The sequence below is a fragment of the Hemitrygon akajei genome, chromosome 3, assembly GCF_048418815.1.
Source record: "Hemitrygon akajei chromosome 3, sHemAka1.3, whole genome shotgun sequence".
In the NCBI taxonomy this organism is placed as follows: domain Eukaryota; kingdom Metazoa; phylum Chordata; class Chondrichthyes; order Myliobatiformes; family Dasyatidae; genus Hemitrygon; species Hemitrygon akajei.
In genome coordinates, this window is record NC_133126.1 from 64239236 (window position 1) to 64253077 (window position 13842).

Genomic DNA, 13842 nt, shown 5'->3' on the forward strand with positions numbered 1-13842 from the left:
ATGTCCCTCACCTTCATTGTTTAGTCATTGTTGAAATTGCTTCTTCTGCTTGACAGAGGAATGTGTGTGAACTTCCTATTGTCATCAGTATTAACCTCTGATCGGCAAATAAGGGGCATATATTTATAATGCTTACTGATTTGCCCAATCTTTCTCTGGCAGCTAAACCAGATCAATTTTCTATTATTATATTAATAATATAATAATTAATATATTAATTATTTAATATATATAGACCTATATTTATTAATCTGGATAAAACTTTTAGACAAGGGCAGTTTGAACTATAATCGGACTTTGGTTTCCTGGATGAACACTCAGCTCATTGCTGCAAGAACAAAAATATTATTCATAATTACATCTCCAAGATAGGCAGAAGCAGTAAAAAGTAAGAGATGATACAAACACAAACATGATCATAGGTGCAGTTGCATTGTAATTTATATTTCCTTAATTATGTCCAGTTCATGTGATTAAACTAGTGTTAACAAGCCACTGTCAAAATAGCTGTGAGGTAGTAACTAGCATGACATTGCCTTTGATTCTGTTTTATATATATTTATGTTTTTATGGTTTGGTTCTTCTCATTTCTTAATTATTCAGATTATATGACTGAACTATTAGTAATTGAGTTGTTAGCAATAAACTGTTTAATGGTATATAATTTAGTGTAACCATTTTTCTACATTGTATTTTGCAAAATTGTAGCAGATATTTTTATCTCCATAAAGGTCCACCATATTTGCAAATATTGTAATAAGCACAGTCAGGACAAAAACTTGATGGAAGCAGAAGATAGTTGACAAAAAACACCAACTCTTGCTCACTTTCACAATTGCTTGAGGAATGATTAACATGCAGCAGGTTCTCAATTCTTATTAATGTGACACACTAGTCCTCTGGTTCTGACCAATGTGAAAGCTTAACTGACCATATGACTTTCTTCAGTGAGAATGCATCATTAATTTGCTTTGAAAAGTTAATTGTAGTTCAAGGGAGAGTCAACAGAATGGGAAAGTATAATTAGATATGGAAATAATGTTTTTTAAACACAAAATATCTCAAAGGTATTTTATAGACAGAAGAAACTTAACAACTGAAATGAATACAGGGCTGAATATTGAGTAGTGGTAGGAGAGTGGGAAAAGATGATTCATTTGCCAACAACTATGAAATTTGCAAATATATCCAGAAATATTTGTTAACTAACTAGACAAAAGAATCAAAACTATTGTCCTTACAATCACAAAATAAAAGTATATTAATCATCAAATATATCAATACATTTTGTTTACAGCATACACTTGCAACAAGTTTATTAACCATATACTGTGTATTGTAGCTAACTGAATACTTGCATCTCAAAAAGTTCTAAAGAACCACTGATACTAACAATATAACAATAATATTTGGCAAGACACAAATAAGAATGAACATCAAAACCAAGCTATTGACTATTTTTCATCAATAACATCGACTGAAGTACTTCTAATCTCACACTCCCTTGGTAAATTGCCTGTATTTGTTACCCATTTTACCACCAGCCTAGCTTTTCCTTTCATTCAAATGACCCAGTACATCATGGATAAAACCCTTCTAACTATTAAGCACATCTACATGAAACGTTGCTGTAGAAAACCAGCATCTATCATCAGAGATCTTCACCCTCCAGGCCATGCTCTCTCCTCGCTGCTGCCATCAGGTAGAAGGTACAGGAGCCTCAGGACTCTCACCACCAGGCTCAGGACAGCTACTAGCCACAAACCATCAGGCTCTTGTTCAAAAGGGGACAACTACACTCATCCTGCTTCTGGGGTGCCCACAATTGATGTTCTCACTTTTAGGATTCTTTATCTTGTTATTTCATGCTCTCATTATTTACTGCTATTTATTTATATTTGCATTTGTTCATTGATCCTGTTTACAGTTACTGTTCTATAGATTTGCTGAGTATGCCCACAAGAAAAAGAATCTCAGGGTTGTATGTGGTGACATGTCTGTACTCTGATAATAAATTCTACTTTGAAATTTTAGTCCAGTCTCCTATTTCCCAAGGGTTTTTTTTTAAAGTTACCATGAATGTTACATTTTCTTTTGGGAAAAAAAGCCTCATTTAGTCCAGATAGGGATGTTGACAGGTTGATGTAAATGAGTAATCAAGTAATGTGTAAATAGTGTACATAACAAACCATGAGCAATAACAACTACAGTAAATACTTCAAAATATATGTCTGTTGAATCTAAAACTGATACTAAAGGCATGTACTACAGGGAACTTCTCAATACAAATCATCAAATCCACTGCATAGCATGACTGCATTTTCTTACCTCAGAACGTAATTAACCCAGATAACATTTTTCTCGCTGGCATTTTTTGCATTGAATGCAATAGTGGCACTGGACTGGATCCAAATGTAGCCTCCATTTTTCTGCAACCAGCGATAGTACTTTGTTACACATTGGCCCTTATTCAATACTAAATAAAGGAGATTAATTTCCATTAGTAAGGGTAGTAATATAGAAAGAACATTAAACTTCAAAAATGTAAAACAGAGCTCATACACCCACTTACAAAGAATAACTAACTTGCTTTCACTGATCTTGCTCTTGTAGTCTGATGCTTTCTTGCCAGTTATTGCCCACTCTATTCATTAGCACTAGGGCAGATTTATCTCACAACACTTTTCAGGTCAAGAACTTAGCATCTTAGAAAACCTGACACCTCATTTGATGTACCTTGTCATCTTGCAACGTGTTGGAACATCACAAGACTTTCAGAAAGCTTACAGGCATCCAATCATAGGTATGATATTGAGAAATATTGCACAAAGAAAGGTTTCTGCTTCTACTTGTTTTCGAAAGGTGGCTTACAAATATCTATCACATTATTTTGATTGTCAAACCTTGGTACATTAACAGATGTTGCACATAGCACTTGTGCAGTGTTACAAGTCTATGCTTTATTATTTGAAAAAAGTGCATTTGCTATAACTGTTGCCACTTGACTAAATATTTTCACACAGCACTTAAGGCAAAACTTGCAGAAGACTGTTACTATTAATTCTGAAGTATCCAGAACAGATTTTCAATTAAAAATAACATATTTATTACAAAACTTGACCACAAGATGGTGCTTTTTGCTCACTACCCACTTTAGGTCTGTGACTATACAAATGTTATACTTCTGCTAAAATGAAGAAACTCTAATTATGGTAATAAATCTGATCATCTTAGCTGTGAAATGGTTTTGTCAACTGATACATATTTCCATTAATCATTTGCAGCTATAAATTAGAACAAGATGGAATGTTTCAGAGCAACATATTTCATTTACCAGTATGTTCAATCTGTCTGTTTAATTGCAACTAATAAGTGTCAAATGTACAACCACTGTGTAAATTTTGAGCAAGGCAACTGAAAGGAACATATTCTTCATTGGTAATGAATTTCAAGAAAAACGGGTTAATCTTGTAGTTCGTTGGTCAATAAAAGTAATGTATCAATGACTAATAAGGTAGAATTTGCATAAACAATAAACATTGTACCAGGAATAATTAGCCATCATATGACAAAGCTCCTTATAAAATGATAAATGTCTTCAAAAAATTGAATCTGCTCACAGTCTCAATAAACTATGCTGAATGTGTAATCAGGCTTATTTTTTGTAATCCTGAAACATGTCCAATTGGCTAATCTTTCAATAAAATTCAAAGGTCAAGATAGGACAAGTTACATTTATTTCTGTTAATTATTAATTTATTTTAGTGCTTAAATTATTTATTTTAATCACTGTCAAAGGTTTTCGGAGAAGTTTTCATTGGTAAAGCTTGTCTAACCCAACCACATCAAGTAGCTCCCTGAGTCATCACCTATTTCCCCATAAGTCTACGCATCCAGTGTATTATTCTTCACTGCCTGTGTGAACTACAACTTCACCTCATCATCCTAACCCTTCCCTCCCCCCTTCCTGCTTTCTGCAGGGTTCACTGACTTCCTGGCCTGCTTACTGTCCCACCATCAGTCCCAGACACTTGTCTCTAAACCTCCTCGCTCATCACCATCCGGACCCCAGATAGGTCCTCTGGACAAGGCAGTTCTTCACAAGAAAATCTCACAGATTTTTAAAATTGCATCTGGTATTCTCATTCTGGCATCTCTACGTCGGTGAGACCTGACATAAACTGGGTGGTTGCTTCACCAATCACCTTGGCTCTATCGGCTGTGACCACTTAGATCTCCCAGTTTAATTCGCCTCGCAATTCCTACACCAACATTTCTGGCCTCAGCCCCTTTCATCACCACGTTGAGGCTAAACTCTAACTAGAGGATCAGCACCTCTCAATCTACCAGCCTGCAAGTTGGCAGGGTGAACACTCAATTCTCAAACTTCCTGTAACTGCTCCTCCTCTGTCTCTTTCCTCCCTCCCTCTGATCCACTTGGCTCCCATCATCATGTCTCTTCCCATTCCTCCATCAACTCCATCAGCCCATCACCCACACACTCCTCCCACTATTCCCCTCTGCCATCCCCACTTCCCTCCATGCTCCAGCTTCCTCTCCAATCAGATTCCATCACCTTCAGCCCACTGTCACTTCTCCCTATCACATCTTAGCTTCTGAAACCATTCCCACTCTCCACCTATCAGCCCCTCATCCACTCCCAATTTGGATGTAACTATCACCTCCAGCTTCTGTCCATTCCTTCCTTCCACGTTTTTATACTATCTTCACCCCTCTACCATTCAGTCCAGATGAGGGACCTCAACCCAAAACACCAGTTGTCCCACTCCCTCCATAGATATCGACAGACTGTTGAATTTCTCCAGCGTTTTGGGGTTACTTCACATCAAGTGATTGTACAGTTCAAGCATGAGCACCACCTGGGCCTGCAAAGCTGGTTGCACACACTTGGACCAGGTAAATGCAGAGTTATAAGAGAAGTGCTGTAAATGTGGGGAATGAGTTCCCACAGCAGAAATTTGGCCGAATTTTAAAGGATGCTGTCGAACAGTATGATGGCACAGCAGTTAATGCTGCTGTCTCACAGCACCAGGTACACGTTCGAACCTGACCTGACACTTCACCATGCCTCTAACTCTAGTCTTGCTGACTCGCGTGCCTAGGGGCGGTCAACAGACCTTGTGCCTCTGCCTGCATAGAACTCTAATACCGGTACCCACCAATGACTCACTGACCTGGGGGCGGGGGTGGGGGTCATCTCGCTGGTCCACCTGGTCGACATCTGACCATGCACGTCCTTTGTCTCACATCCCCATTACCCCGGCCCCTGAATGTGGAGCAGAGGCCTAAATTCTAGCCTGACCTTTAATTCCTCCACATCACTGTTCATAAACCCTAACCTGACCCCTAACTCGCTCTCTGTTCCCCTAAATCATCCCTACAAACCTAAAAAAATCCACCGTCTGAACTTAGTGATGGGGATCATAGCTCGGTGCTACCTTGACTGATCAATTCATAGTGGATAATCAGATAACTTTATTTACCTAATAGCTGTTTAGGACATTATTAATTTATGCTTCAGTTATACAGATTATTTGTGAGACAATTTCTGGAATACCACATGTAGACCTGGTCTTATTTAAGGGAAAATGTTAAAGATTTGGAAGCAGAGGACGATTGTGAGGCTATATCTGGAATGGCCATGTCTTTGATGACAGCTTGAAAGGACTCGGCTTTTATCTGCTGGAGTTAAAAAATGTGATATGATTGAAACTACAGGATTGTGAGTGGTCTTGACAGGGTGGATATCAAAAGGATGGTGGCTATGGGAGAACTTAGATCCCAAGATCATTCTTTATATAAAAAAAATGGGGTTGCCCGTTTAAGACAGGAGTGAGACAATTCTTTTCCCTCTGAGGTTTGTGAGTCTTTGGAACTCTTCCTTAAAGGGCAGTGGAAGCAGAGTCTTTCAATGCTTTTAAGGAAGAGGTGGAAATGTTCACCCATATTTTCTGAAAGTTACACAGGATTCTTTAACTGTTTACAATTGATCGACAACACAGCAGCCTATCAATTCAGAAACATTCCCATTTCTCTCCTTATTTCCTTGCAACCCATTTGCTCTCAATGTCCATTAATTCCCCCGGATTCTCCTACAATGCACCAGCAAGGATATCTGCAGTGGCCAGCTAACCAACCAGCACCCGCCTGGGTACAGAATAAACTGAGGCAGGCAGAAGAAACCATTAGAGTCTCCGGGAGAATATGCAATGTAGACACTGTCAGAGGTCAGGATTAAAACGCATTGCTGGGGCAGGAAGACACCAGCTCTGCCTGTTGTATCACAGTGCCACCTGTAATCAATTGTCTCAAGAAGCTATTTTACTGGGTTATCTGCTTTTCTGCCTTTGAAATGGAAAGATAGGGGTTTTATTTCCACTCTATAGAGTTTCGTTGGCTGGTTCTTCTTTGCAAATCTGAGGGAGTTACTGCACGGTTCAGGATGCAGCTTTTCAGATAAGATGTTAAATTGCGGTGGCATTTACTTTTATTTCAAAAATAAGTAGTTCATTAGCTCCTAAACAGTTCGGATTATTTAAAAGGTGCTTTAGAAATGTATACTTTTGAAATGCATTGTGGGCTTTGCCTTTGGTTGCATATGAACATGTGATATGGTTTGGGTGCAAACCTTCTAAAATTAATAATCCTGCACACTCTATGAAATCTAAACCCACTCTCCACAGTTTGATTATTGAGATTTTTTTGTGGATAATGAAAAACTAGTGGGAGTAACAGTAATCAGTACATTTTGCAGAACGTTCAGTTCTGCTTTTATCAATAAGATCAACTATTACATACCATCAGTTGGCTAGCTCTCTGTAACCTCAGCCATTAGTGTGGATGAATTTAGAACCTGAGTTCATTCTTTGTAAACAATAAGAGGTTGCCCGTTTAAGACAGAACTGAGACAATTCTTTTCCCTCTGAGGTTTGTGAGTCTTTGGAACTCTTCCTTAAAGGGAAGTGGAAGCAGAGTCTTTGAATGCTTTTAAGGAAGAGGTAGATAGATACTTGGCAGATAAGTGGATGGAAGGTTGACGTTGGTTGACTGAAATGCAGAGATAAGGTTATAATCAGTTTAGCTATGATTTTATTAAATGGCAGAACAGGATTGAGGGATCAAGTGACGCACTCTTAATGCTAATTCACACAGAGCTGTAAAGAGATATGGCAGAGAAAAAGACCCTTTGGTCCACCAAGTCTGTCAGCATAATGCTATTACAGTGGCAGCTGTAAACCCAGGGTTCATTTCTGCTGCTGCGTGGAGAAAGTTTGGATGTCCTCTCCATGAATCAGAATCAGAATCACCGGCATGTGACATGAAATTTGATAACTTAGCACCAGTAGTTCAATGCAATACATAATCTAGCAGAGAGAAATAACGATAATAATAAATAAAATAAAGCATAATAATAATAAATGAAGTAAATCAATTATGTATATTGAATAAATTTTAAAAAGTCCAAAAACAGAAATACTGTATATTTTTTAAAATGTGAGGTAGTGTCCAAAGCTTCAATGACCATTTAGGAATTGGATGGCAGAGGGGAAGAGGCTGTTCCTGAATCGCTGAGTGTGTGCCTTCAGGCTTCTGTACCTCCTACCTGATGGCAACAGTGAGAAAAGGGCATGCCCTGAGTGCTGGAGGTCCTTAATAATGGACACTGCCTTTCTAAGACACCGCTCCCTAAAGATGTCCTGGGTACTTTGTAGGCTAGTGCCCAAGAAGGAGCTGACTAGATTTACAACCTTCTGCAGCTTCTTTCAGTCCTGTGCAGTAGCCCTCCATACCAGACAGTGATGCAGCCTGGCAGAATGCTCTGCACCGTACAACTATAGAAGTTTTTGACTGTGTGTGTTGACATGCCAAATCTTTTCAAACTCCTAATGAAGTATAGCCGCTGTCTTGCCTTCTTTATAACTACATCGATATGTTGGGACCAGGTTAGATCCTCAGAGATCTTGACACCCAGGAACTTGAAACTGCTCACTCTCTCCACCTCTGATCTCTCTACGAGGATTGGTATGTGTTCCTTCGTCTTACCCTTCCTGAAGTCCACAATCGGCTCTTCCGTCTTACTGACGTTGAGTGCCAGGTTGTTGTGGGTTTCCTCCCACATTCCAAAGCTGTATGGTTAGGGTTGTTGAGTTGTGGCCATGCTGCCTTGGCGCCAGAAATTAGGTGACCCTTGTGGGCTGCCCAGCATAATCCTCACTGATTTGATTTAACGCAAACAATACATTTCACTGTTTGCTTCAATGTGACAAATAAAGTTAATCTTTAATTATAAATGAGTTCCATTATTTATTCTCAGCACATTCTAATGAACTCATCCCAGATTCTACCACTTACCTATAAACTATGAGCAATTTGGTTGCGAAGCTGAGTGATAACAGGGAGAATGGTGCAAACTTCACACAGCCAGGACCCAAGATTAAGATTACACTGGATCTTAGCACTAAATCAAATCAATCTCTCCTTAAAGGTTTAATCCAGAATTTGCAGTCAAAAGAATGCTACAGCACTTACTGATGACCTGCAAGGAAAATTTAGACTTAAGCCCCATGAGGGATTGTTGAGATAAACAAGCTCAATCCTCATTGTTCACTTTATCTACATGCAGTCAGTTCATTGAAATTGACTGTTAATTCCGTGAACCAGGTATGATTTAGTGCACATTGCACAAGCAGACTCATTGCCATTATGAGAACCTCTGCAAAAAGTCCAACAATTGGAGCATATACAGTATATGTAAAACTTTGCAAACTGCTACACTTTGGAACAAACATCAAAAGATGGCATATTTTACACAAGGACATGCTGGAACTTAGCCAGGTAAATGTCAATATGTTCCAGTAAAATCTTGTTCTTAGTACCTCCGCTATGTTGCTTCTTCATTTCTTGACATTTTTGTGTCCAACAATAGCTGCTATGACTAATTATGCTGGGTAAACAGCTAAACATACACTCAAGCTCTTGGTCTGCACTTGCTGAAATTTAGCATGAGAGGGATCTCATTGAAATCTGCCGAATCTTGAAAGGGCTGGATAGAGGGGGCATGGAGAGGAATTATCCAGAGTGGGAGAATCTAGGACCTGAGGGCACAGCCTCAGAACAGAAGGATGTCTCTTTAGAACAGAGATGAGGAGGAATTCCTTTAGCTAGAAGATGGAGAATCTGTGGAATTTGTTGACTGAGGAGGCCAAGTCATTGAGTATATTTAAAATGGAGGTTAATAGGTTCTTGATTAGTAAGGGTTTCAAAGGTTGTGGGGAGAAGGCAGGAGAATAGGGTTGAGAGGGAATAATAAGTCAGCCATGATCATTCGGCTGGTGGTACAGTGACATCAGCGCTGGACTCCAGAACGGAGGTTCCCGGGTTTGAATCCAGTCGGGCCGTTCCAGAGTATGCTTTCCATCCGTGCTGGGTTGAGTGTTGACTTTGTATAATAAAGAAAAATACTGCAAAATGTCTGTGTGAGGAGTGGCGCACCACACAGTCTTTGGTTCAGCACCTTGTAAGGCATGAAAATGGCCGACGCTGGCCTCTCAGGCCTGAGTCGATGTCATCATCATGAAATGGCAGAGCAGATTTGATGGACAAATGGCTTAATTCTGCCCCAATGTCTTTTGGTCTTATGTTTTTAACACAGATGTGCAGATGAAAAACGTTGTAGCCGAAGTGTTCAATAAAGGCCATGAAAGAAACATAAAGCCACTTTAAACCAATACAGAGCACAGACTTCCTGGGTATGGGTGGAAGGAATCTTCACAAAGCCAACATGGAAAAGCAGAAAACCAACTAGTATTTGCAGATTTCTCTGTCCTATTTTTCCATTGGGTTTTCATTCTAAATATTCCAGATGCTACTGCCATCTGATCGTATTGCACTCTAATCAATATTGATCTTTGGAGGTATCCACACTTACAGCACTTCTCAAAACCTCATGAAAGTACAAAATGTGTAAATGGATGAGACTGGTGCTGAATTATTTGGATAAAATGGTGCTATTTATTAAAAGCAGTAATCTGCTGGGGGGACTCAGTAGGTTGAGCAAGATCTGTGGGAGGAAAAAAATTGTCAATGCTTCAAGGCAAAATCCTCCATTAGGACCTTGTATCACATGACTTACTAAATACATTTCTATAGTTTTATTTAAATCATTCAATTGAGATCCTATTCCAGTAATATTTAGAATTAAATGTGTACATAAATGCTTTAGATATTCTTGATATATTTCAAACTGTGTTGGACTATTTCCCATAGAGTAAATTTAGTTTTATCATCAGAATACTGAGAAATATCTTTAACTACTGTAGTAATTTGTAACTAGTGTACTATTGGTTAATTTGTTTTCAGCAGCATTTAGAATATGGATATTGTTCAAATTACTATTCAAGTTTAGTGATAATTGGAATAAGCTTATCTATCAATTACTTGGTACAATCTCATTTATGGCATGTGTTCACCCACATTTTCTAAAAGTTACACAAGATTCTTTAACTGTTTACAATTCCTTGACGACACAGCAGCCTACCAACTCAGAACATTCCCATTCCTCTCCTTAATACCTTGCAACCCATTTGCTCTCAATGCCCATTCACTCCCCGATTCTCCTACTATCCACTAACAAGGATATCTGCAGTGGTCAGTTAACCATCCAGCACCCGCCTGGGTACAGAATAAACTGAGGCAGGCAGAAGAAACCAATAGAGTCTCCGGGAGAATATGCAATGTAGATACTGTCAGAGGTGTCTGCCTGTTGCATCACAGTGCCACCTGTAATCAATTTTCCCAAGTAGATATTTTACTGGGCTATCTATGGTTTCCTGCCTTTGAATTGGAAAGATAAGAGTTTTATTCCCACTCTATAGATTTTAGTTGGGTAGTTCTTCTTTGCAAATCCCAGGGAGTTATGGCACTATTTGGGATGCAGCTTTTCAGATGAGATGATAATATAAGGCTGCATTTACCTGTTATTTCAAAAATAAGTATTTCACTAGCCATTAAACTGTTCAGATTATTTAAAAGGTGCTTTAGAAATGCAAACTTTTTGAAATGCATTGTGGGCTTTGCCTTTGGTTGCATATGAACATGTTATATGGTTTGGGTGCAAACCTTCTAAAACTAATAATCCTGCACACTCTCTTAAATCTACACCCACTCTCTACAGTTTGATTATGGAGATCATTTTGTGGATAATGAAAGCAGGTGGGAGTAACAATAATCAGTACTGCTTATTATTTAGTTCTGCTTTTATCAACAAGATCAACTATTATGTAGCATCAGTTGGCTAGCTCGTTCTGTAACAGCCATCCCTTCCAAATCAGAAAACCAAAAATACTCCCATAGCCCCAGCTATAGAATTAAGTGTTAAAGAGAGCATCAGCTCACCTTCACTGACTTTAAAATGAATGTTTGGCATGTATTGAATGCAACACACTGCAGTTACCAAGTGAGTGTTTATGAGGCATGCAGTGCATGAAACGCAGAAAATCCCCCCTCAGAACACTGAAGATGAGTACTGGTAGTGCTTAGCAATCACCTCTTTAGCTGGCAGGAGCAGGGCAATGTAGGTGACAAGTGCTATTAAGTACTAGGGTACACAAATGGAATTATATAGCACATTTAAATCAATAGTTGCCTATTAAATTTGAGGGCCCCTGATCTTTGGTTAGTTTCCAGTGCTGTAGATAACTGAGGCTCCAATGCATACGTTATTTGTCAGAAAATTGCTCAGCCATTTATTTACAACTTATGATTCTTCTACCTAGTGGACTGGCAGAGTCCTGACATGAACTGCAAATATCTTCAAGCAGTTCTCCAACTTTGCTTCTCATAATTCTTGAATATTTGATGCATTTTACCCATTTCTGACAACATCTACATGAATGCTGTAAATTACCCAAAGCAGAGCAGTGTGCAAGGGAGATTGGTGTACTTTGTGGGAGAAGGAATGCCTTTCTCATAGTTAATGCATCCAATTCCATAAAACTCCTACCTGATTTGATAACTGACAAAATTACGAACTACAAGAAAAAATATCCACTTAAAATTTCTGCGGTTGAAATATCTGCATTTCAAATCAAACTTCTGTCAGATAGAAAATGGTTAGAGATGCCATCAGCATCCTCCAAATATTAATCAGAAATGTGTTACACCATGAATGAATCCTGGATGGTAGCACAAAGAATCCTGAGTTCTGAAGAAGCATTTTAATAACTTTTGTGAATCAATATATATATAAGATGTCTCTAAATGATGACATATTGTAACATCAGTCTCTAATGTTATTGGCCATTGGCCAATGTCAGTCCATGTTAGTAAACAGCAGCTGTTCAAGAGGGTATGTTGTATTTGTCTATATTTGTGCTTCCGTCCCCTGAGAACTGGTTTCCCAACACTGTGGCAGGCATGAATAGAAATGATGATTAAAATGCATGTGTATGTTAATAACACTGCACCCAGATATAGCATTAATTATTACTACAAATATGAGCAATCATAAGAATAACAGTGAAAAATAATTCATCATTCAAAAGCTTTAATGATCTGAAATGCTAGGAAGGTGCTTATTAGTTGAACATATTAACACTTAATTTTTGGTGCTTTTTTAAGTTTATGCACCTGATTTTTCTTCAATTTAAAAAAAACATTACAACGGTATTCCCTACATGCCCTTAATTTGGCAGAAGCACCAAATTACAAATCATCCTCACCAGTTTTTATAAATAGCACTGAGTCTGTGCACTATTCCGTCATGGGGAATGGAGAGGGCAGCCTGATCCTCGATGACTGCAAAACTATCATAGAATAATCAAACATGTAAGGAGAAGGGGAGTTCTTTTGCATTTTTCTTTGAAATTTCTTCTCTTATTGAATTTGCATCCAGCAAGTACACACCAGGTGTGTAATTGGAAAAAGAACCCCCAGATCTAACCCTGTGTAGCAGAAAGCATCAAAGCACAATCAGAATGACTCATCACATTGGTATTTTGATATCACTACCAATAATTTAATTTTTCTCTATTGTTGAAGCACACTTGGGATCCAGTAAAATATCTCAGTTCAAACTTGAAAACATTTGTTAAACATATGAAGGATTTATTTTACACTCTCTGGACTTTGGACCTCTCATTATTCCGGCTGGCTGATGAGTGACCTGCTCTCAAGTAAATATGGCATCTCTTCCATTCAGTTGATTCTTCCATTATCTTGTGCTTGGAATTTTGCATCCTACTCCCTTCTCTTTATTATCACAGGACAAATAGGTTCAGGAGCTACAGCATTGTGCCCTGGGACTAAATTCTAATTAACCTTTCTCTGCACAAAATACTGGAATCTGATTATCAACTTCAGATGGACATCAAAACATATTCACACACAGCTGTTATTACAGTCTGGCCCCAAAATGCTGTAGAGCATTTCCTTACAATCATCTACAAGCACAAATTTATCTCTGCTGAGACATCTTTGGGTTATTTCTTATAAATGTTCTTGAAGGAATACTTTACACTTAACAAAATTGTCCTTTCAGGAAAAGTACTTTAGGAAGCTCATTTTGCAGAGTTTTTATGCAATTAATCATATACTCACAATCCAAGTGACTATGCCTGATCCCTTCCACATCCTCAGCATGAATGAAATAATAGCATCTTTTACCCACGATATCTACTGGAGTTAGGTCCATGTAGTCACTAATACTGCAGTTTTGAAGCAGAAATGAAACAACATTAAATGTACAGATCCTTGAAAGAGTAAATTGAAACAACTTGAAGCACATTATAGTAAAACTATTTATTTACAACAATCTAATGTTGA

At 38.4% G+C, this 13842-nt stretch overlaps 1 protein-coding gene across 4 annotated transcripts in view; it reads right to left on the reverse strand.

The window, feature by feature from the left end:
* Positions 1 to 13842, reverse strand: part of npas3 (neuronal PAS domain protein 3) — a 1106218-nt gene that overhangs the window by 11223 nt on the left and 1081153 nt on the right. For all 4 annotated transcript variants that reach the window (XM_073040034.1, XM_073040033.1, XM_073040035.1 and 1 more), the window contains 2 exons: positions 13618 to 13724; positions 2329 to 2476 (listed from right to left, as the gene is read on the reverse strand). In XM_073040034.1, coding sequence (XP_072896135.1) covers positions 2329 to 2476; positions 13618 to 13724 — 255 coding nt within the window. The remainder of the gene's footprint in view (positions 1 to 2328; positions 2477 to 13617; positions 13725 to 13842) is intronic.